Raw genomic sequence first — 25,711 nt, forward strand, 5'->3', positions numbered from 1 at the left:
TTCATCAACATGTCCATCAAACCACACTTAAATGTTCTTGGTTGCTCAACTATAAGTCAAGACAAGCCATAAAACTGAGTTCTTATTATTTTAAATGCTTCCAATTGTCTTATCTGGAAAATCTATTTTTAAAACGCTGCGCTGTAGTTTTATGTAACTCATCCTTCTGAAGCCTTCAAACAGTGCTTTGCCCATGTGTTAAGTTACAGGGAATGAAGATTGTGATTTCAGCAAACTATTATTTGCAGCTATTGGTAATCAGTGTTCACAGGGAATTGCAGGGGGTTGAATCATTGGGCTATTACAAAGATTTTTGAAAAAGTCACATAAAGTGTATGAATTTATGTTGCTGCTTTTTGCAGTTTACTTACCTGCATTAGTTTCTCACGATAAAAATTAATAGACTCACGATCAGGATTCTTAACATTTACCTTGTACAATATGTCCTTTTTCTTATTTTGCAGGAAACAACCATAGTAACAGCAAAAGTCTGACAAATTTGCAATACATTCTAACTACTGCAATTCCTACCACTGTGTACCACTTACTTCCTAATGCCTGTTCCAAAGTCTATGACAGAAAGGATGAGATTGAATTCCCTCATGTTGAATGAGAACTGATACACTTAGCACCTAAATGTTGAATAAACCTAGTAACAGTACCTTGACTTTCTGATACTGCTGGTTCAGGTTATCTTCTGTGCTTTTTACTAGCCCATCCACCTGAGTTTCAATGTCTTGCTGAATCTCCAGCAGATTACCATTGACATCATCCTCGTCTCCTTCCAAAGCCTTCAGATCCCCCTCTTCAAAGTGTGTTCCATTCTGTTCTATCGCCTGCTTAAATTTCCGGCTGTGCTCCGCTTCTTTATCCACATTTGATAACCAATCCAAGAGATTTTCTATTGTATTTTTACTTTCTTCCAGCTGTTCTATGGCTGCAACCTACATTGAAATTTCACAGTGTCAGTTTAGAAATCGTCTTTAAGCACTACAAAATAGCATAAGCAAACAGACCATTTAAAATACATTAACTTTAAACAAAATTTTTGATTGACATATAAGTTGCTGTTTATTTTATAAAGAAAAGAAACCAGAAAACGGGTTATTAGTCATCCAAATGAAATATGATTTTAACCTCTCTCTAGTGTATCAATACATATTGGGTTTGCGTGGCAAGGTTTTGGTAGCGGGGTGTTACAGGGGTGGCTTCTGTGAGAAGCTGCTAGAAGCTTCCCCCATGTCCAACAGAGCCAATACCAGTTGGCTCCAAGACGGACCCACCAGTGGCCAAGGCCGAGCCCATCAGTGATGATGGGAACACCTCTGGGAGAACAGATCTAAGGGGAAAAAAACCTGCTCGACGGCAGCCAGAGAGAAAAGTGAGAATACGTGAGAGAAACAACTCTGCAGACCCCCAGGTCAGTGAAGGAGGGGGAGGAGATGCTCCAGGCACCGGAGCAGAGATTCCCCTGCAGCCCGTGGGGAAGACCACGGTGAGGCAGGCTGTCCCCCTGCAGCCCAGGGAGGTCGACGGGGGAGCAGATCTCCACCTGCAGCCCGGGGAGGACCCCATGCTGGAGCAGGGGGATGCCCAAAGGAGGCTGTGACCCTGTGGGAAGCCCACGCTGGAGCAGGCTCCTGGCAGGACCTGTGGCCCCGTGGAGAGAGGAGCCCACACTGGGGCAGGTTTGCTGGCAGGACTGGTGACCCCACGGGGGACCCACGCTGGAGCAGTCTGTGCCTGAAGGACTGCAGCCCGTGGAGGGGACCCACGCTGGAGCAGTTTGTGAAGAACCTCTCATTATCCTACTCCGATTGGATTGGTAAAAAATTAAACTAATTTCCCCAAGTGAAGTCTGTTTTGCCGGTGACGGTAATTGCTGAGTAATCTCACCCTGTCCTTATCTTGACCCACAAGCCTTTCGTTATATTTTTTCTCCCCTGTCCAGCTGAGGAGGGGAGTGACAGAGCGGCTTTGGTGGGCACCTGGCATCCAGCCAGGGTCAACCCACCACTAAGTAGTAAGTTGCAAGACTAACCCCACAAGACATGAAAAGTTTGAATAAAGGTATGAAGTGGTTGCCTAAAAACCTTTTCTGTTTCCTGCTTAATTGCTGTTGTCATAGCTCTATCCAGTTCTTTTTTGGACTCTTCTGCCTTCTGGCTAAGGACCAAACACTTTGTCTTAGCTTCATTCAGCTTCTGTTCAAGTATAGCCTTGTCTTCTTGCGACAACTTTTCTCCATTCTCTTTCAAGAAGTTTTCAGTATTTTTCACAATCTCTGCCAGTGTCTGGGCACTCATTCTCATGTCTTTTTGTATCTCCTTTTGAGAAAAAAGAAAGCAAATAGGAGTAAGTAAATTATTCACCAGATCTTTCCAATTAACTCTATTGGAACTCTCTCTGACCTAGGGGTAAGCACCACACTGGTCTTTTGTAACTTGGGAGAGCGCATGATACATTACTGAATTGCAGATAGGATTATTTAAAAAAAAAAATCAATTCAATATCTGACATTGTTGTTGTAGCTCAATCTGCCTTTTTTTTAAAAAAAAATTACAAGTCTGTTGGCTTACACTCCTATTCAGGCTGAGACCACTATTTTTTTTTGTTTTGTTTATCAGCTCAAATATTGTATTTCCATGTACACAGAAGAAAATATATCTTATTTTTTAGATATCAAGAGATAAAGTAAATCTGCTACACTGTAGTTAGTAAGGTCAGTCTCCTGACAAATTCTGTTCCATTACTATTCTAACAGAAAGCTGCAGAAAATAAGGGGACTGAATAAAAGCTAGAAAATTGTAGTCATCTTTCCCAGGTGGAAGTATTCCCATATTTCTTGGTTTTGTTCAGGCCAAAAAGGCCGTAAGAATATTTTTCTTTAATTGTAATTGATCATAATATTTCAATCTCCAAAGCATATGTAAGTCCATTAAATTTCATAGAGGACAGATATTTAGTTTTAGTTTATCCAGAGCAGTTTGCCTAGTCCTATGATAGAGTCAGATAAAAAAAATCTGCCTCCCAGTTATCTGAGGGGAGCTTTAATTACAACAATAATTATGCTGTTGAATACATTCACCCAGTTACTGAAACAATGAAGTTTTTTCCTTTATATGCAGTATAACACTCTTGAAGCTGCAGGACAAAATATTTGATTCTCATTCTAGACTACAGATTTTGCAGCAATTATAGAACATAGTTTGGCAGCTAAAACTGCAGCTTATTTTAACACTTCAGCAAGTATGTTAGAATGATTTTCCTGGGGACACTATATCAAAACAAGATTCTCTGACAAAGATCTGCGTGCTCCCTTTCAAACAGCTTGCTGAGGATGAAAGCTCTGACTTGATCTATGAAAGACCTTTTTTAAGCCCCCATTCCCCCCCGAGACTCACTTCTACAATAATGTCTACAAGAAATCAGTCAGCAAATAACAACTAGTCTGCTAGGCAGTCACAAACAGCTGAGGGAAAAAAAAGAAGAAAATGTTATATCAGTTCTTCACTCCCATGGGTACCCCATTTAGGTCACAATTTCTTAAGACAGGTAAGCAATATCAAGAGGTACCCCTGGAGTGTCTGTATCTCTCCACTGACTGTAAGGAGAACTTCAACAAACTAGATGTGTTACTTCCAAGATAAGTAAAGCAAGGCAAGATGAATAAGGAAATTTCTGCCTTTCTAGACTACTAAACCTGATATGGAGGTCTACAGGATAGTAAACTACTACTAGGAGAAGGAGGAAAAAGAAGAGTACCAAGTCCTTCAGTCCTTTAACTATCATAAACTCAATTAGTATTAGGACAGAGTAAAAGCTTACAGATGACAGGATACAGCTGAAAAGCAAGGTCTCAATAGGGAAGCGAACAAACTGAAAGGCCTCTGTTACACAAAGACACCAAGGAGATTGCAAGCTACACTAGAAAAAACAGAATTCAAACCAAAACAAGAGTGAGGCAATGGAAAGCCTCAGACAAGAAAAAGCCTTGCAGCAAAATTCTTCAAAATACTGTGAAGAGGAATAAGTGCTCCCTGACACCAGTTAAAAAACTGGTTAAATTATTTTAGCATAATAAACAAGCATGACTTTATCACATTTGACATGAACAATCTTAAGCTAATATAGAACAAATTTCATGCCTGCTCCACGAGTGCTTCTTGAAATGTCTAGTACATATTCGCTATTCTAGCGTCTCCTAGTTTGAAAGGTTTTTTTCCCACTGCCACGTACTGCAGTGTATTCATGGGCAGCAGTTTAAATGCACACCATTAAGCCTTTACTTTTGGTAGGTCAAACAAAACTATTTTACTCTCCTTTCACATGACAAGTCTTGTTAGTCAACAAAAGAGTCTAGTCACCCTCCTCTGTACTCACGTCTTCTTTAACTTATCTGACTAGAATTGTGCATACCTCCTGTTTGGTCTGGTATTGTTCTAGCTCAGCCTTGCTGTCTCCAATAACAAGAGACTCTTGCTGTCCGATGAGTCGATTTTCAGTCTGTGTAAGCAAATCACAGATTTCCTGGAGTTTCTCTTTGCATTCCTGCTGCCGTTCAGCCACATCCTATATTAGAGCCAAGTACAATTGAACAATAAAACAAAACCATCCTCACTTCAGGAACTAAGACACTCTAATAGGAATTACCTTTGAACATCAATATTGCAAAGCGATCATTTTAAAAGTATGCTGTAAACATGATAGCAGTGGTACAAAGAGCAAGATGAACATAGAGAAGTTATGGGTAGACCTCAAATATGTTGTAAGTAAAAGAGACCATGTTTGATGGAATTGCCCAATAGAAGTCTGGCCATGCACATATGTGAAAGATGACATCTCCAAACGACAGGAGTGAAAATCCAGTCTCTTATCTGCTTGAAACCTGTGATAAACACTATTAATTCTGAAAAAAGGATATCAAAACAGAGGTTAGTTGTGATCCTGAGTTAGCTCTTGTTGGTATGCATGTTACCTGAGTAGAAAATGTTGACTTTTTAAGCAGTAAAAAAAAGAACAAAACATGCAAGCTCATTATTGTTACTAAGTCCTAGAAAAATTACCTGTACCTTTCCTTTACTCAATTTTACGTTTCTTTCACAAAGTATGGTGGAAAGATACGTTCTTAGAATAGCAAAATAATACAAAGTCTTCGGAATGCTAAAACACCTTTCATTACACATAAACTTGGGGCTGAGGTGGTGATTCTGAGTCTCAACAGTGCTTCTGTGAGAGAAGAGGAAATGCAGTTACACTGCAGCATCTTATCAGCCTCCTTTGGCTCTACAAAGGCTGCTTATGCTTGCCAACTGCAGCCCTGCCAGCTGAAAAGGTAACTGTCCCAACTTGACTCATAGCTTTCCCAGTGCCCATGGCTACAATTGCAAATATCATAGCTGATTTACTCGTATGTTTGTCCCTCTAACCTGTCTCAGTCAAAACAAACCATGGTAGCAGGGATTTAAACAAATCTGGTTCTTTGACTATAAAGACCTAGAAAAAAGATCACAGAAGCAGACAACCTGGCAAATGAAAAGAAAAGAAAATCTTCAGCAAGACAGAAGTGATTAGCAATGGTGTGGTAGTAAATTCACTGATCAATACAGCTGCAGCCAGAAGAGTTCACTGCTTCATTTAATTACTGATATAGCTACTAAACAAACAACACCTGTGAGAAACCTCAAGTAAACTTCTCTCGTTGCTAGAAAGAGCAGACCTGGTCACTTCAGGCTGTACAGATCCAAATGCACAAAACTGCATCTGTCCATAATCTAATATGCTGTTTCTGCGACTGTACCAAGGAAAGACAAAAATGGCAATTCACCAAACTTGATCAATACCATCTTTGTAGAACTATGAATGTAGCTGTAGTAAAAACATGAGAAGATAGGAATATACTTAATACTGCATGCTGGTATTAAAACTCCTCATCCATAGACAGAAACACTCAGCACACATTTACACAGAAAGGCAAACCTTCTGATCACCCAGCTCTTGTGCTGCCTGTAACTGAGTCTCTGAACTTTCCACTTGAGATATTAGTGCTTCCTGTACTTCCTGAAAAGATTTCTGGGTGGTATTTAAGAGCCTCAGCAGCTGTTTGCTCTGATTAGGAGAAAGATCTTGAGCATGTTCAGAAATGAAGAACTGAACATCAAATGCAGTGGACTCCAGTTGCATTTTTTTACAGCTGAGCTCTGCAGCACTGTTCTGTAAATGAAGAGAAGGAAATGACTAGCAATGAAGACAAATTTGGTACAAATAAAACACAAGCATCACTACCCTCTTTTCTTAGCCCCTGTTCCAAAATGCTTTTGGGAGACAGTTCAGCCACAGCAAATCAAAACTCTGTGTCAGAATCATTCTGACACATTCAGATACGACATTTGAATTTGTGCATGGTTTGCCTCTGGGACAGTCCATGTCCAAGTAATAAATGAGATGACCTTGAACATCTGCATTTCCTTGCTCTCTCATGGATGTCTGAAAACTGACTGACCTTCAACTCTGGAAGATTTATGGCAGATTAGGTTTAATGTTTCCAGCTTCTAGGCCTGAAGACTCAGAAATAATAGAATATTTACTTGAAAGCATTTCTATTCTTAACTCCACAGCGAGAACCCCCATTCCAGCAGTGTGGCAAATTCTGCCCATAGTTATGCACTGTGCAGCCCCTATGACATTACCATGCATACTGGAAACCTATTAAAGCACAGTAAAATAATGTCATTTTTATCATTCATACATACAGAAGGGTATGAACTTTCCTAAAAATTTGATCTGATTTGTTTTTCATGACTCATTTCATGGAGTGTGCAATGAAGAGGCTTTTTGTCTTTCCCCATCTTCTGTTCTCACACATAATTGATTCTGAAAGTAATTAAACTTCAGTAAAGATTCTGGACCTTATGCATAAAGATCCAATTTTAATCACTGAAATATTTGTATTATAAATTAGATTTCCAAAAAGGTTCAGATTTATTGCAACAAATGTAAGCAGAACCAATAGCTTTCTCAGTAAGCCAAACTCTATCAAAATTTTTTTCAAGAGAAAAAGCAAATCAACATGATTGTTTTACTGGATTATCAAGTAGTTATCTTCTTAAGTAATTAGTTCTAGCTCTCTGTCTAAGCAATAGAGGTTAATGAGCAGGTATACAAAATCTAGCTAATAATTCATAATAAGTAGCAACATTTATCAGAAGCACTGACAACTGCCATAAAGGATACTTACTTTAAATAGCTGTAAACTTTTCTTCATCTCTTCTATATCATTAGTATTCACTGTGAAGTCATTCACAATTTTACTGTATTCTGTGATCCAGTCTGAAAATCTCTGCAGTTTGCTTAGGAGTTGCTGGTGTAACACTGCAAGCTTAGACTAGAAAGGAAAGTTGTATATTTAGTTACGCCCTTGGCATCTAGTCACATTTTTCTATCATATTAAATAGAATCATACATGTATTTTTATATTAAGACAAAACAGAACAAAGCAAACCCAAATTCCTTCGTTTTAGTCAAATTACCTTGAAGAAAACCAAGGTAAAAACATACACTGATAAAAACATACCATTTCTGAGTCAACAGCACAGACTATTTGTTTTGCTCGTTTTGAAGACGCATCACAGACCACCAAAAATGCTTCCTGCAAATTGTCATAGCTTATCTTTAGCTCTTTAAGTTTCTCTTCAGGAATATCCCTGTTACAAAACTTGAAAAACTCTTCTGTCAACTTCATGTCCTTTTTTAGGATAATTGTAAAGGTAGCCAGTCCTGATTCAAATGACTACAAAGAGAATATACATAAAATGCATTAAGTTACTGGGCAAGAAAGATTTAAATCTGAATTACTTTAATTATATTTGAAATCTCTCTTTTTTTTAATTTAAGGGCTTTTCCTAGCACCCATCACTGAAGTACAAGCATAAAGAACACTTTACTTACCTCTAGCTGTTCCAGTTCATCTTTTAGTATTTCCAGGTTGTTACTAATAGGCTGCTGGTTATCTAGGTGGCTTTTCATATCTTGAAGCACTGCCAAATGTCCTTGCATTTTCTCTGTTAACTTTAAACATTGCTGTACTCCATTAACCTGAAAATGAGTTTTAACAGTACGAAAAGGTTTTCCAAACTGACAGACTTGAAAATAAGCAATAAAAGTCATTGTTTTAATTATCATTTATTTTAAATTTATAATTTAATTTTTCAACCATTTTTTCAGTAATTATTCTTTCTAACACTCGGAAGCATTCATTCAATTCCTTTAAGACAGGACATGTAGCACATACCAGCTGTTGCTACTTACCATGCTAGTGGGGGTGTCTTCCAGGACTGCTTCTTTTGTTTTGAAAAAGGGCTCAGTAAAGTCTTTGGACAGGCTGTCTGTCTTCCCATGCTCCTGCTCACTTTTCCAAGCAACGGCTGCATCACTTGCCAATGTTTTCTCTTTAGCAATCTCTGATCCAACCCCTGACTGTTCTGTTGAGAAAAGAGCACAAAGCCCATCTACTTTGCCTTTACCCTCATGTTCTGTGATGATACCAGCAACCTGTGAGCTTGAAAGCAAACCACTTATCAGCTCCTCTAACTTGCTTGTACTTTCATCTCCAGGTGAGATTTGAAAAATCTCCAGAAGTTCAGAAGTACTAAGTTTTGGAACAGGACCTTTCACTTCTGTTTCACTCTTCCTTTCATCTGCATCAGCCATCTTTTGCTTGTAGGATTCCTGCTTCAGAATATCACGAAGAAGATCGGGACTTCTACAATCAGGCCAAAGCAATGAAAGAGCATCACTGTCCTTCGGCTCTGTACGTGGGGAGGTAACCATTAATGCAGCTCTAACAGCATTTCTTATTTGCTTGAGATTTGACCCACTAGACTTGTCACTCCCAAGCTGGGTGCTTCTAACCATTGTAAGTAAATTTTGCATTAAAAATTTGGTATCAGAGTAACTTAGGGGTTCACCCTCCTGCTTGCAGTAAACATGTTCCATTTTCAATTTCCTTTGTAGTACATTCTTTAAGTCTTCCATTAGAGTGTCAGACATTTCTGGTGATTGTGAAATACCTTCCTTTACTTGAAAATCTTTGCAGGGTCCCATTTCCTTTTGCAATGACTGCATGGACATTTGTTTTTTGAAACCATTTCCAAGGGAAGAAGTCTCTCTGGCCGTGATATTTTCTCCCTTTTTGTTTTTCAGTGTCTCATGTTCTTTCTGGGCACCAGAATTCAAGTCAGCCCCTATGCTGCTCAGAATTGCAGAAGAAACATCAGTGGTATCGGTATGACTCCCAGAAGATAGCACTTCGCTCCCATCCCCCGATTCTTTGGCATCCTCAATACCTCCTAAAGCATCTGCTTTTATTGGGGAAAATTCACTACCATTGCTGCTTTTGTTTTCTGAAACTTTTTTAAGAACATTTTCAGTATTTTGACAGGTAATTCTCCCTGTTTCTTTAGTTATGCTAATTTCCTTTGGTTTCACTGTATCAGTTGGAGGGAAAGAATAAGTGTTAAATTCACTTGAATGCATTTCTTCTGTATTTAGCAGAGAATCCTTTTCATTCTGTATACTCTTTTTCCCTTTTTCCCTGTTCTCAGAGTAACAGGATTCAGTTTTACCCAATTCTGAACGGCCACCTTCTTTTAAGTCTGTTGCATATTGTTTTAAAGAAGTAGAAATGTTAAAATCTCTCTTAAATTCATCTGACTTCGCACCACCTCCAATGTCAAGCAAAGCTTGATCTACATTTACTTTTTCTTTACTTGAAATAGGAGTTTCTCCATCAGCTTTAATTACTGATGCATCAAATATTTCCCCAAGGCTTTCCATCTGAATGGGACTTTTACTTAGCCCCATGATATCACATTCCTCCATAACATTTACTCTATTTTTGTTTTCTGTAAGAATTTCAAAACTGCTTCCTATTTGACCATGCTTCCAACTGGTGACTGGATGTACTTGGTCACTAAATGAACTATCACCATCACCCACATAAGGCATATCCATAAGGAATTTATTGTCCATTTGGGATGAACTTTCCTTTAATTGTTCCATACCAGCCATATTATTTAATACTTTTTCCTCTGCAAATCCTGGTTCTCTCTGTCTTTGCCTATGATTTGAATGTAACATTGGCGTGGTATTACTATTTTTATTCATGCTATCAATAAAGCATTCTGAGAGAAGCAAATTTGTCTGAGTACTTTCATCATCATCAGTAGCTTGCTTTGTAATTAGGAAGGCTGTTACACTAACATCAGATGTCACAGTATCATCAAGAAGCTGAGAACTTGGAACCTTAAGCTGTTTTTTATTATTTTCTTCACTCTTACAGGATGTCCATTTAGTGTCAAAGGTATTTGCAGACTGAACAGGCTCAGTAGTATCTTGTGACCTGTGTTTATTTTTGACACAAGTCCCATATACATCTTCTGTTTCCTGCTGTCTGTCTTCTTCACTTGTACATGTAAGACCAACACATCTTTCCTCAGAAACATCTGACACAGATTCACATTTTCCTGAGGATAGTTCTCCATTTTCATGGTTAGACTGGAATTGCAAAGTATATCCTGTCTTGTGGCCTAAAGAATAGCAACAGTCATCAATATTCTGATTATTTTCATTGCTATTTTCTATGTCTCCTAAGGAAATTAACAGCTGGTCACCTTTGTTTATACATTGATGATGTGAATAAAAAATATCCATTTCTTCATCACTGTCAGAATCAGTATCAGAGTCATCATAATTATCATAATCCTCCTCAGAATCTTCCTCCTCCTGTGTACCCTCAGATTCATCCTCACAGGAGTCACCTTCCACTTTCACTTCATCTTCCTCCTTTCTGTCTTGTACTTCTGCTTCATACATCTTCCATGAAGAACTAAGGCCTCCCTCCTTTCTTCCTTCACTCTCCAGAGTAACTGGTAATTTTTGCTCCTTCTCTCCAAAGCTCCCTGTTCTTTCGTCTTCCTCCTCAGGGTTTCTTTCCATAGTTTCAGCAGAAGCTGTATTTATGCTCTCAGGTAGCCCTGTCAGATTTACATAGACACTCTCTCCAGCATTAGTTGCAAATTCTTGAAAAGAGCTGGTCTCTTCTCTCAGGGTTATTAGACCACCTCTTTCCTCTAGAAAACCTAATGCAACTGATGTTCCAGACAATTCTGGCACTGGTGTATCATCATCCCCCAGCTGCAAGGTATCAAAACAATCATCACCTTGAGGAGTGTCATAGGAATCATCATCATCATCATCAATTTGTGGAGTATCATAGACATCACTGCCGTCATCATCAGCCTGAGGTGTTTCATAGGCATCATTGTCATCATCATCAAACTGAGAGCTGTCATCTTCAGAGGCTACCTCACCACATTCATGCTGCAAGCAGTTACTTTCAAACTGTGGGATGCCATCACTCCCTTCTACTGATGAGTCAGAACTACTGTCACACAGCGGTAACTTGTTGAACGTAAGATTGCTTTCTTCTACTGTTAGCCTTTGTGCTGTGCTGTTACTGTCCCTCACAGGTGGTCCATCATGTATAACAGTATCGCCACCCGATGAAGGCCTGCAGTGCATATCTCCATTGTCTTCTAGACACAGCTTACTCTGCAAATCAATACAATCTTCCAAGAACGGCCTGCCATGTACATAAAGATATTCCTCTAGGGATGGCCTGTTGTGCACATCAGTGTAGTCCCATAGAGGTTGCTCACTATATTCATTATCTTCAAACTGTAGTGTGTCACCACACTGACTAACCAATTCTTCTGGAATTCTATATTCAGTATCTGCACTGATGGATGAACCAAGACTTCTCTGAAAATCATCTTTCTTGCTGTTATCCAGTATCATTCTGCTAGTGTCAGCTTGCAATATGTGAGGCTCGTATTTTGTGCACCTTTCCAGCTCTCTCCAGGTTTCATTATCTGACAAATCATTCACACTCAAGGTATTCTGTAAGGTTTTATCATTCCTGTTTTCAGTATCCAAACTGTCTGCCATATAAATCTCTTCTATCTCTTTTTCTGAAATAAGATTCAGATTTGAGTCATTTGGAAGACATCCTTCAACATTTCCTGAATTCGCCTTCTGACTGTTATGCTTACACTGTTCTGTCCACTCAGAAACCTCCAGAAGACCTCCGAGTGCATTTCTGTTCATGGAATTTTGAGTGCTACTTACTACATTTCTAAGTTCTGTAAGGTTAGTTAGCAACATCTCACGTGGATATTCTGATTGCTCAGTACCAATAGCATTGCAAATATCTGGTCTACACACATGGAGATCTGCTCCCCGTAAAGATATGTAATTCCCCAAATCTTCAAACTGATTTAATTTCCTGTCATTAGAAGTATTCTCAGCACCTGAAAGATCACCCTGACCACTGCCTGTGACTTTATTAAAGTGGACACTGCCAGCTGACTTTAGGTTAATTCCTTTCAAGCTTATATATTTCTTATTAAACTCCATTTCTGACACATCAGCATTGTACGCAGCACCATCACCTTCCAGCAACATATTGATGGCTTCTTGCAGTTGTCCATCATATAATAGAAGTCTTCCTCCAGTGTTTGCATCCATATAACTGTTCACCATCAGATAAGATATGAATAATTTCTTAGCTTGATCTAAATTATGACATACAGGGCCTTCTGTGCCAGAATCTTCATGTTCCTCCTCGCAGTCATGAAATGCAGATGGCAGGAGTTCATACATCGATAACCATTTTGCAGCATTTTTACAAGGGGACTCTAATTCTCCTACATTGGGCATTTTATCTGGTAAGGTCACATTGGTCAAAACAGATACAGTATTGATGTCTATCATTCCTGATTGTGCAGCCTTATCTAGACTGACTATTTCACAAGTTTCTGGAATGTAAAGCGCAGCTATCTTCTGTCTATCATTTAGTATTTTGAATGCCAACTCATTTGTTATCATCTCTTGGTGCAAAGAAGTTGATATGGGGAATATTTCACCAGAGTGAGGCCAAATTAGTCCAACAAAGCCTCTCTGTGCTTCTAACACCAGCAGTGCACTGGTAGATGATATCAAGTTGCATTGAACAGCTTCATCAACAGTCAAGCGTTTTCCTGAATTTGGACAAAGAATTCCACCAGTCTGAACCTGGTGTGTGAGGAGCCCACAGGCAGTGTCCTGATCTATCATCCCTTGTCTCATGGCCTCTTCCACAGTCATTCGCTTCCCTGAGTCAGGGTCAATTATACCTCCAGACATTAACTGAGCACCCAGCAGCCTAAACATTGTTTCCCGATCGATGAGTCCTTCATGGGCTGCCCTCAAAATAGTTACCTTCCTTCCACATTTCAATGTGATTCTACCTTTTTCTTGTGGTTTCACAGGTAGGAGTCTTAAGCCTGTTTCTTCATGTATTACGCTTCTATGAACTATCTGTTCAAAGGAAATCTTCTCAGCACAGTTGGGGTCTATGAGATCTTTACATGTGTCTTGTCTTTCTAGAAGCTTTGTATATAATGTTGGAGAAATCAGGTTTCTCTGGAAAGCATTCTGCAAAGTCAGGTTTTCTCCAGTAGATGGCAAAATCAAGTGCCCACTTGAAAGCTGATTCTCGAGAATTTTAATAGCCAAAGGTTCTGAAATCAGACTTTGTTCTAAAGCTGATACAACTGGAAGATTTGATAATGATGATTCTGAAATAAGCTTCTTTGCATTACTTAATTCCTGCAACTGTAACAGAGTCTGCTCATCAATTAAGGCATGAGCTTTAGCTTCTTCCAAATCATAACATACTCCTAATTCTGGAGAAATGATTCCAGAAAGGATCAGCTGATTCTCAAGCAATCTAATTCCAGTGTCATAGTCAATAAAACCTTTTAAAATAGACTGAAAGACTGAAAGGACTTCTCCAGTCGTTTGGTCAATGACACCAGCAATGACTTTATTCACCTAAAAAGGAATATAAAAGAAAAGCTATCACTATTTTCAGACTGTATATTTTAAATTTTCTTTTGATTTTGAATGCATAATAAGCATAAAAACATGTACTTACCAGGCCTGGAGGAATGCTGTGAATGTTAGCAGCTCAAATGCGCAAGTGATCTATGTCAATCATTCAACAGCACACGATGTGATAAAAGATTTAAAATCAACATGCATCTGTGAATTGAAAACCTATGCTTTGCATACATAAATAGGGTTAGTGAAAGACAGAAGAAGAAATGATTGCAGAGTGAGTAAATAGAACATATACCTGAAAGGCAAATTTTCATGCTCTAAATGTCTGTGAAAGGTTAGAATATTCGGAAACAGTATGCGATTCAAAACAACCATGCTATTCATGTTTACAGCATACAGCACTTCTGTATATACACTCAACAACATGGAATCAGGTACTCTAGCACCAAATATTGCATTTAGTTTGCATGGAAAGCATGAAGTCAGTTTGGCAACATTATTTCAACTAATTGCACAGACACTGCCTCTACGTGTACATGAGAACACTCATTTGCAATGAAATTTTTGAGAATTCCATATTTAAGATTAAGATCCACTAACAAATGCATTTGTAGCGTCTCAGAGCTAATCACGTTATGTGCTCCCATTTTCACATCCAGACAAATTTTAAAGAAAAACTGCAAGTAGATCTGTTCTAGGACATTTCTGGGTGATATATGGGAGAGATTAACATGTTATTTTATGATGTCATTTTTGCAGCAGAAACACAGACTTATCTAGCAGTCAAAGAATGGCTTTTAAGAGACGAGTTAAGAGATGAATGATTTGTTTATCTTTCTTCATGCAAGGCACACATTATTAAGACTCTTCACAAAAAAAACCCTGATGAGCAGCACATTCATATGTGCAGGTAAGGTCACACACAGAGTTCCATAATAAATACACAAAACCTTCAGTCAATTATATCTCAAATTCCTTTACACACTATTAATTGCAGCGTCTTCCTTTACTGATCACGTGTGGTTCCAAAACCATGCAGTAAATCTCAAGAGACTGAAATGTAGGTTTCAATCTTGTTACCTTTTCTTCCATCTTTTCATCACCCAGATACTGTGCTTCCTGTAGCTGCTTCAAAGCTTCATTGGATAACAAACTGTAGCTCTCCTGAAGGGATCTGACTTGCTTTTCCATTTCATTTCTCTCTTCATCTGTCATTCTATTAAGAAAAAAAAAAAAAGAGAAAAACAGAAGAAGGAGATATCTTTGAGTAATCTGTAACCTTCAGGGAGTGATCTGCCTACCTTTACTAAAAAAAGTGGGGGAGAATTGGTAAAAGTAGTCTGAAAAAAATATAGCCTCATTACAAGGATGTTCAAGAAAGATACAATCTGCTTGTAGTCAATCAGGAAAATAAGCTACAGTCATCTAGAATTTATGTTGAATTATCACTAAAGCATTTAACATTTGCATATGCCTTTGTCTACTGATTATCAGTCAAGACAGGTGACATAGCCAGCAAGGAGTTATATCTCAGTAATTTAATATCTTAAACAGCCTGATTTCAGACACAGATGGAACAAACTTGTGACATATAGTTCAAATACTAATTTACTCCTAATTTGTTAATTGACTTCAAATGAAAATTACTGTCTAATGTTTTTTAAGCTGACCAGAGGCATATAAACCTAGCCAAATTCTTGAAATAAACAAAACTGCGTAAAGCTTCCCCAAATGGGAACATAAACTTATAAATTTAAAGAAAAAACCTGACATATTTGTATGTGAAATATGACTGGAACTGTAAGATGAGGATATGATTTCTTTTTAAGCAAACAGTATGTACTGATTCAATTAATTTACATTATTTAAAAATTTAAAAATGGCATACTTGTCACTGTGCTTAGCTAAAAATGACTGAGTAGTCTGCAGAGCTTCAGCTATTTGTTCTTTCTTGGTTGACATTTCATCCAAGGAAATCTGAAAAATAAATAACCTGTGTTCAAGACTTAACTATGCACATACATATATGAAGAAAAACAAACAAACATAGTATTTCCATCTGGGACTAAACTCAATAGTATAAAAACTTGATTTTTTTTCTTTAAATACCAGCTATTCTTAGAGCGATATTATATACTATGGAATTGTATCATTTATCATTTATATATGGATAAGTCATTGTGCTGTCATTTGGATAAATAAGCTGTATTAGAAAACTATTGTGTGAGACAAAGAGAATTTATTTTAAAATGTTGTTTTAAAATTAACCAATCATTTAAAACCACTTCTTATAGTTGGCACAGTTTAAAGCAGCTTTATAAAGATATGTGTACAATAGTCATTGCAAGAAGCTGCTCACCAACATGAGAGATAACAATTTAAAAAACTTACCAGAAGGCCACAAACCTTCATGAAATTCAGTGACAGAGAAATATGCAGTATCAGACACTTGGAAAAAATGAATTACTTATTAATATTCTCCCTGCTATCATTTCTGTGTCATCCCCACTAAAGCACTTGTTCTGGCAGAGGAACTTGTGAGAATTTAATCTTTTAACTTTTCTGAGAAATTGTCGGCAGTGTCTTCAAAGAAAAGCACTTATTTTGGATAAATAAAGGCTTAAGTATCAAAGGGGAGTCTAGGACTTCATTAGCAAGCCCAAGATATGTTCAGCGTCAGTGCAAAGAGAACTCTAGCAAGGTGCTCGGGCTTTGCATTCGCCCGGGTCTGGACACAACCGATTCTGCCCCTGCGTGCATCACGTCGAAGGGCTTGAACGTGGTCTTGAACGGAGCCTCCCTTTGCAATTGCCGCCAGCCAGCCACAATCCCACCACTTTGTGCTGCCTGGACAGAAATCAAGACAGCAAGTACTGTATGCACTACACAAGAAGGCAAAGTGAGCGGGCTGAGGTACCAGACGGGGTCACGAGCTCCACTTTGCTCAGGGAACGGGCGTCGCTGTGGTTGCTGTGTGTGCCCCGTCACTACCGGCACCTGCTTCTCCAGCCGCTCCACTGCTACACCCCACAGCACCCCAAACCACTCTGTGAAATGTATTTCAGCTAACAGTAGCTACCAAATCACTAGTCTATACGTTTCTACAACACTTATCAAGGCACCTGTGCTAGTCAGTGGAGACACACCATCAGGCACCTCTGGAAGGTGATGCTACCTCGCCAGGCCATTTCACAAGGGAAGGAAACACCCTCGGCAAACGTCCATCTCCCACAGGCTGGAGGAAGCCGAGGTGGCTAACTCGCAGGTTACATGCTGGATGGGGAAGATGCCAGCCGTAGCTGCTGTGGTAAGCTGAGATGGTCTAAGGAGTTGAGTGCTGGCTCAACGCTGACAAAGGTTTGCACTGGTATCATTAACAACGGCAGAAAAAGACCAACGCTGAATGTTTTTGCAAATCCTGATCCTAACTATTAGTGAATTACCAATCAATATGCTCAAATCAATGCAAGCTTACTTCCTCCTGTAGATACAGGGACAAGCTCAGTAACAAAACTAGCACTGGTCCTCTATGAACAAGCAGCACGCTGGGACCAGTGGCCATCAGGACGGCAGGACTGCTGACCTGCCTGACAGCACGCTTGATTTATGCACACACTGCTCCAGTGGCTCTAAGTGGCACCAGTGTGCATGACCAAAATAAAAAACGCAGGAACAGGCTGCCAGGAGGGCCAAAAAATCATGTTTGCATGATCATACACCCAGCCCTGTACTGAGGGATATGGAAAAGATACTGCTCCATCTCTCTGCTGCTCAGTGTGCAGGTAGACCTTCACCTCCTGAAATCTTTTTCAGGTGTCACTAAACTATTTTATGGGACAAGCCTAGCAGAGGAGCTGTTAGAAATGATAGGAAACTTCACAGATGGAAATTTATGGTCTGTACACAATGACAATGTACCTGTTAAATACAAAGGCGGCAAGATGGGCCACTCCAGCAGCCTGTGGACTAATGTGATAATAAAGAGCGCTCAGTCGACACCTGCTGTAGTCCCCAAGACAGCAGTTTTGACTATCCCATAAGAGGATCCCTCAAAATATCTTTTTAAAAGCAAATAAACTGGGGCCTCAGGGCCCCTTCTACCAACTCTCTCCTTCCTGGTGCCAGGGTAGAAGTTACCAGACTTATTCACTGACCTATTTCAGGACAAGGGGGCAGACCTACAAAGTGCCATCCTGCCAGGATGCACTGTCCCTCTACAAAGGCTGAGTTATGGTTTGCAGGGTCCAGTTTCTCTAAACTGACACTTTGCAGTGTCAGAATACATCATGCACCAGGCTTGTACTTCTTCCTGAGTAACATGTCCGTGTCCCTAAACATTGATGTTCATTTACCCAACCCTCCACTCGCAATCAAATGTGAAATTACATCTTCAGTAAAATGTGGATGGTGACTTGGAGAAAAAAAATATTTATGGAATATTTTGTCATTTTAATCAACACCGAAAGCTAAAAAGAGGACGTGGTATTTTGCCAAACAACATCTGTGTACCTGCTGCTTAGGCAAATCTGTCTTTTCAGCCTGTTCTCCTTCTTCTTTGCTGAGTGTCTTGCTGAGGTTTGACACCCATTTCAATAAATCCCCAGCTTTCTCAACATATTCCTTCTTTTCTTCTTCCACTGACTTCTGATGAGCACCGTGAATTGCAAAAAACATGTAAATGTAAATTGTTGCAATATTTAACATTAATGTTCATAGAAACACAATTCTATCACAATGGCAGTATTATCACATAAACATAAAGTGATTTCATTTTATTTATCAGCGCATGCATTACTCTGACACTTTGATGTTGGGACAAAAATGCCACATAATAATAGAAATTAACAAAATAATTCCTCAAATGATTTGCAATTATGATTACAGTGCTTATTAATACACATGTACATTCATTATAAAATGACTGATATTAAGAAAAAGCATAGCTTCCCAGCCATTACTCAGCAGATAAAATCTAAACAACATTTGCATATAATGTACCTTTGAATTGCTGCCTTTGCATTACCCTCAGCTGTGGATATGTACAGCCAGCATAGGATATCAGTATTTTGCAATCTATGCACATGGATTACTAAATTACAATTAGGAAGTGTACATTGCTTTTATGTCTACAGAAACAAGAACAATAAAAATAAAATACTGAGACATTTCATCTTTTCCTGCACAGAAGAATATTTTTCTTTTTATAGTAGTAAATCCCGTTAGTAGTTTCAAATCTATCAGTACTTAGAAAACACGCCTAAGCCCTTCCATGTATCACAAGTAAAACTGAAGACATTTTATTTCAGTGGAATTTTGTTTAATTTGATATGTAATTGTAATTCATTTGCCTATTAGAGCATGAAAACAATTCTAAAAAAAAAAAGTTACCTGAAATGAGACAAAAACTTAGGATACGTAACTTCATGATGTGAGTAGCCCCTTAAAATTAATGAAATACTAGTGTGAGAAAATTTGCTTATGCATATGTTTACTGGACTGCAGATTGAACCCTTATATACTTTATTGCCACTTTTGTAAAATAAATGGTATCCGCAAAATGATTTGTAATATTAAATTAAGTATCAGGTTACATGCAAAATGGGAAATCCCTTTCGATTTTTAATATAAGAATCTGATTCTTGTCTCACCTAAATCTACCCATTTTGCACTAATGTTAACTTCATCAACCTCAGCATAACTTCTGATTTACACTACCTACATGTAGATAATGTCAGACAAGGCCTTCAGGTAAAAACTGAACACAGTCTGCATTCTGAAATTATGAATCTGCCTGAGTTTATCTATAAATTTCAACTTTGTAACAAGTAATACCTAATTCTAGTTTTAGTGCTTTACACTAATTAGTAGTTTGTACTAATTAGTTTTACAGCAACTCATGATTATGTTAGAAAATACCATTTGTGATTTTCCATAAAGGCCATCATAGATCTTTTCCTTGACTTGAATGGGTTTTAAAGCAGGCGCCAAAATGAGTACTAGTATCTTTGTTCCATTATGAACTATAGTAAAGACTGGAAATTCCCGTTTTCAGGGGTTGAGCTGCTTCTAACAATCGCAGCCCCGTGTGGCAGTCAAAAACAGCTCTCTCTAAAGCTTCTTTGTAGGTTAACTTCTTCTTTGTTCTGGGGCACATTAAAACTTTACCATACAGTTTTTCATCTTTCACCTTCATAGCTGTGACAGCATCAATAATACCATTCTTAATTGCATCTTCCATTGTTAATCTGGAATGAGACTTTGGATCTATCAACCCACCAGTCAAGTACTGATACTCCAGGCAGCGCATGCCCATTTCTTTGTCTATGGCATTTAAATGCATAGCTTCAACAACTGACATAACTGTGTTCCTTATAGGGTGAATGATCCCAGTAAAGATCAGTTCATACTGCTGGATTTGCTTCGCACAAGCATCATCGATTAACTCCCTTTGCAAAGCTTCTGAAACACTGTACTTTGCCCCAGTAAATGGATCAATTATGCCTCCTGTACTAACCTGCGCTTCGAGACATCGGAGGGCAGTAACTCTATCTACCAAGTTTTTGCGTGAGGCTTTTAAGACTGGAATTCTTTCATTGGTTTCACAAAGCCAGAACCCTGCAACAGGACTGTTTAAATCTTTATTTGGCTGCGAACTGCTAACTAAAAGATCACCAAACTCATTAGCTGTGATTAAACCCTCCTTATATTTATTGACTAATGCTCTGTCAATTCTACCCTGATTCAAGGTCTCCTCAATATTAAACTGTATACCGGTTTTAAGATCTGTAAGCAAAAGAGAAGAATTCCCATCAGAGTCAAAACACGTAGACTCCTTCCAATCAAATTCCTGTTCTGAAAGCTCAAGATATGTAGCTTTATCAACACAATTTTTTTGATAAGCTTCATATGAAGTCATTTCAGCTCCTGTTTCGACATCTACTACAGAAATTCTGTGACCTTTCTCTACTGATGGGCTGCTTATTTTCCTTTCACCAACTGGAAGGAGAAAGCAGTTACTGCTTACACTGAGCAAACACATTTTCAGCAAATCACAATAGTACATAGCTTTCCTGTTATTTGGATTGTGAAAACATTTTGCATTACTAGAAGGTTCATGCAAAAATTTTAAAATTGTGTTATTAAGCAAGCCAAGCTGCACAGCGACTTCTGGAGGTACACGAACACTTCGCACGGGATCAATGACTCCCCCACTTGCAATCTGAGCCTCAAGGATATTTTTACCTTTTTGTCTTTCTAAGAGTCGAGCTTCCATAGCTTGATACACGGAGAACACTTTCCCAGAACAGCAATAGCCCAAAACAGCTTTCTCTGCCTCAAGCAGTCTACTCTTGAACTCATATTCTGCAAGCCCTCTAACAACCGAATCATCAACAGAGAATTTCTGACCTGTTGTGGGATCAATGATAAAACCGGTAGCTGCTTGGGCCTCTAAAAATGCTAATGCCAATGCTTTTCCTATGATTCTTCTCTTTGCTGCTAAAGCAAAAGAGAGTATCTCTTTACTGGATTCAAGGTACAGCCCAGCTATAGCTGTAGGTTTAGTTAAAAATTTTTCAAGACTTTTCTGAACCTCATCAATAGTTTTCTGCCCTGAACACAGCTGTTCAACTGTAAGCCTGTCTAAAAGTTTAACTTCAGTCAACTGTCTGGCAGTTACATCATGTCGGAGACCTTGAAATTTAATATCATCATATTCCTGTGTAAAATATTCCAACTGAGTTTCATCATCAACAGTTTTCAAAATCTCTTCGCCTAAGAAAGTGCTGCTCTTTGCAAAGTCTTCTTTCCTAAACCCTTTGGATGTTTTGTATCCCTCAAACATTCTCTCTTCATTACCAAAAGTCTTGTCATTTTCTTGGTTTAATGTTGTGACTTCAACGTGCGTGTCATAGTGCTTGTTCTTCACTATCTGTAAATAGGAATTTTTTGACACAGTGAGAAATACATCTGCAGAACTATGCTGTACATAAGTCAATCCTAAATCCACCACCAGAGAAACATAAGGGAGAACTTGAATGTAAGTCAGGAAGGAGAACTACTACTAGCATTGGAGAGCAGAGAAATATAGATACGTAGAATTTTAAAGCACATTTGCCATTTCAAACATGAATTCTATAACAGGAATAGGACTAGACTAAGCAACAATAACTGTTGTTTGTTACTGTATGAACTTAGTGCCATTAATCAAAGCTTATTTTGACCAACAATGATACAATGGTGTATGTGAATTCCCATTTCCAACATAAACTTTTAAAATAATGTGTTTCTTAGATATTAACAAACCTGCTACAAAGGCCTAATGAAAAGCTTTTTTTGTCATGTAAGAATGAAGGGGTTCCCTTCACCAAGGTAAGAACATAAGAAACGTTAGAGAGAGTACAGAATAGTGATAACATATAACTAAAAACAAACAAACGAACAAAGAAACAGAATAGTAAAAACCAGCACTAGGAAGGCAAACCCTCACAAAACGTAGTGTGTACCTCCAAGGGTTGCAGTTTTACCACTCCTAATTCATGTTTCGTGTCTTCTCCATGTCTAATAGTTTGTCTGGAACTGTGTAGGTTCCTGTTTCTCAATTTGTCCCTTTCAGATGTTCCAGAGATTTGGTTTGCTTTATCAAAAGTTATCTGGAACTGTGTACTTGTTTGAGAAACAAACTCTGTAAAAGATTGTGGCCTTGAATCTTCTTCTAGTGATTGGTTTATTCTTGACATCTGGAACTGCACCTCTCTCGGTATCATATCATCAGCACTCACGTACAATGTATTTCCTTCTATTTGATCAGATTTAAAACCTAATCTCTCCTGTTTCTGCCTTAACAAAGGTGAGCTGGGTTTTGCATGTGGAGGAAGCTGTTCAAATTCTCTAGTTGCAGTGTCTCTCAGGTAATTGAAATCATTCCCTCTTCTCTCACAGCTCAATTTAAATCCAGAATCTTGGAGTTTATTGTTTTGCTGAACTTCATTCTGAAGCAAAAGAAACCTGTGTTCACTCTCCCTGACCTGCAGGTCCATTTTCTGTTTCAAGCTCTCAACCATGTGCTTCTGCACTTCCAATTCTTCTTCAAGTTTCCTGCACTTCTGGTGATAGTCCATTTCAGCCTGCTTCCCTTGCTGTAGTTGTTCGTGACATTGTTTAAGCCTTTCTTGCAGATCTTCCATTTGTATCTTGTAAAACATGATATGTTCCTCAGCCATATGCTTTTCCTGCTGAAGAGCAACACATTCTAGTTTTATGCCAGAAATGTCCTTTTCTGTGATGCTATGGGATTCCAGTAATTTTTCAACTTTTTTCCTAAATTCCTCTGCAGAGTGTTTAAACTTAATGGATTCTTCCTGAAACAGAATCATCTTCTTCCGTGCCATTTGTTCATCCAGAGTCTTCTGATGGAGTTCATCCTGTAATTTTTTTAATTTACTACTTAGCTCTTGTATATGAGCTTGTTGTAGTTGCACCTTCTGCTCACTCACTCTCTTTTCCATAGTTAAAGTATTCATTTGGGCATTTAGATTTTTAACTTCCTGGTCAATGGCTAGGGTGGAAGCACTTTGTTTATCACATTTTTGTTTATATTCACTAGCTAAGTCTTTTGTTTTTGCTAGATCAACTTCTAGGCTTTTGATTTTACATATGAAGTCTTGCTCAATTATTGTTTGCTTGTGCAATTGTTCATTTGTTGTGCGCAGTTGCTCTTTGAAACCATCTGCTAGGGCTTTTAATGCATCATTTTTCCTCTGAATACTTTGTTTTTCCAAAGTAATCTTCTCTGATTCAGACTGAATTTGCTTCATTGCTAGTTTTGTTTCAGTATTCCATTTATTAAGGTCCTCTATCTTTCGTTTCAATGCTTCTGACACCTCATTACTTTTGGCTAATTCATTCTTCAGAATCTGAATTTCCTGCTGGTTTTCTTTCTCTACTTTTGTTTTTTGAAGCAACTGTTCTTGAATTTTCTTATATTGGTCTTGAAGACTATTTGCTTCTCCTTTGCACATCTGTGTTCTGTGTTCAGCTGCCAGCTTCTCTTTTTGAAGAGAACTGATTTGTGAATTTAAATGTTTGATAGTGATTTCAGTTTTTGTCTGTGATCTACTTAACTCCTCTACCTCTCTTTTTAGCTGTGTCTTTTCTTGCTGAACAGATTTCAGCTCCTCCTGATAGTTCATCTTAATTTTCTTAAGATCTATAGTTTCTTGCATCATCTCTTCAGCTTTACCTGTGGTTCTATGCAGCTGCTTGTCCAGTTCTTTCAACTGTTGCAAATATCCCTGCTCTACTTGGTCTTTTTCCTCCAACTTAATTTTTAGGCATTTAAGTTCACTATTGACTTTATCTAGTTTTTCTTTTAATAAACAAGACTTTTCTTCTGTTGATGATTTCTGAAGCTCAATTTCATTCAGTTCATATTTCAGGTCTTTAATAGTTTTATCAGCTTTTTTGTTAGCAAGGGTTAGCTCATCTATCTTCTGTTTCAGCTCTTCTACTTTTTTGGCTTCTTGTTTCTTCTGGAAACTTGTAATTTCAGAATCAGTCCTACACTGGCTGCCTTGCTCAGCTCTGAAAGTTGGCAGGGAAGTTTCTCTAGTTACAGGGTACCTGCCTTCAACTACCTTCCTTCTGGCTTCAGCTTTCTCTCTTTCTTGCAGCTTTATTTCTGATAGGTTCCCTTTAAATTCAAGACCTTGTTCCATTTGCTTTATCAGTTTCATAAGTTTCTCCTCTGCTTCTGTTTTTTTCTTCAGTTCCTGCATTAAGGTTTTTTTTTGTTGCTCTAAATCATGAAGATTAGTATCTTTTCTTCTTAGATGCTCTTCAAGATTTCTTCTGGTAAAAGTGCTTTCTTCTATTTGATTTCGAAAAGCACGGAGGTTTTCTTCCAGTATACTTCTTTGAGTCTCTGCCTGAAAAATGAGCTTCTTTACACACTCCAACTCCTGCTCTGCATCTGCTTTCTCTTTCTCAATGCTCTCTAGATCTATACGACACTGCTTTGCTTCTTGCTCAGCTTTGGTCTTCTGAAGACAAATCTCTTCCATGTCCTTTTGCTGCTTCTTCCACTCTTTTTCTGCAGCTTCCCTCACTTTAGGGAGCTCCTGTTCCACTTGGAATTTTTGTTTCTTCATATCCTCCAACATCTCCTCAAGTGTTTTTACCTTTCCCATAAGTTTTCTGTTCTCATCTATTGTGTTGTTTTGCTGTGCCATTAGATCTGAATATGCCTCACGTGCTGATGCTTCTTTATTCTTTAAAATCTGTAAAGGAATAAGATTAGTTGGAATATACTTCTTGTAATACAGCATATGAAACACATTAGGTTCTTTGAAAAGCAGAATGGAAAATACTTACTCATATATATATGGTATGCCCAGAAGGTAGGACGAGCAGTTCCCACCACCATCACCTTCTCTTGAAGGCTTCAGGAAGTTACCATTAGCCAAATATGAAACCCTTCATAAAGACATCCACAAAGTGAAGAAGTTCTGAAGCTTCTCACTTCAGACAGATGCCTCTTAGCAGTAACCAGCATCAAACAACAGCTTGCATATGCTTTTTCTCCAAACAAACAGGTAGAGCAAACAGTGAGCCAAATGCTATGTGAAAGAATTCCCAAGGAGAAAGTGGCCTATCATTTCTGGATTAGTTCAGTAGGAATTGGAAGAAGAATTTTATGCGTGTGAGCAAAAACAACACAAGACAAGTTTGGAAATCCCGTCCAGAAAAAGAAACAGTACCTAGAGCTAGAGCC

General features: G+C 38.4%; 1 protein-coding gene across 18 annotated transcripts in view; it reads right to left on the bottom strand.

Annotated features, from left to right (window-relative positions):
- DST (dystonin) overlaps positions 1–25,711 on the bottom strand; it is a 307,609-nt gene that overhangs the window by 100,510 nt on the left and 181,388 nt on the right. For 9 of the 18 annotated variants that reach the window (XM_075049328.1, XM_075049347.1, XM_075049329.1 and 6 more), the window contains 11 exons: positions 18,451–18,585; positions 15,830–15,918; positions 15,022–15,157; positions 8,308–13,932; positions 7,948–8,094; positions 7,574–7,789; positions 7,238–7,384; positions 5,980–6,213; positions 4,420–4,572; positions 2,094–2,327; positions 663–944 (listed from right to left, as the gene is read on the bottom strand). In XM_075049328.1, coding sequence (XP_074905429.1) covers positions 663–944; positions 2,094–2,327; positions 4,420–4,572; positions 5,980–6,213; positions 7,238–7,384; positions 7,574–7,789; positions 7,948–8,094; positions 8,308–13,932; positions 15,022–15,157; positions 15,830–15,918; positions 18,451–18,585 — 7,398 coding nt within the window. Of the gene's footprint in view, positions 1–662; positions 945–2,093; positions 2,328–4,419; positions 4,573–5,979; positions 6,214–7,237; positions 7,385–7,573; positions 7,790–7,947; positions 8,095–8,307; positions 13,933–15,021; positions 15,158–15,829; positions 15,919–18,450; positions 21,872–22,445; positions 25,218–25,711 lie in introns of those variants that run through there. The other 9 variants (XM_075049336.1, XM_075049335.1, XM_075049337.1 and 6 more) reach the window with 2 other exon arrangements.

The sequence above is a fragment of the Buteo buteo genome, chromosome 17 (assembly GCF_964188355.1).
Source record: "Buteo buteo chromosome 17, bButBut1.hap1.1, whole genome shotgun sequence".
In the NCBI taxonomy this organism is placed as follows: domain Eukaryota; kingdom Metazoa; phylum Chordata; class Aves; order Accipitriformes; family Accipitridae; genus Buteo; species Buteo buteo.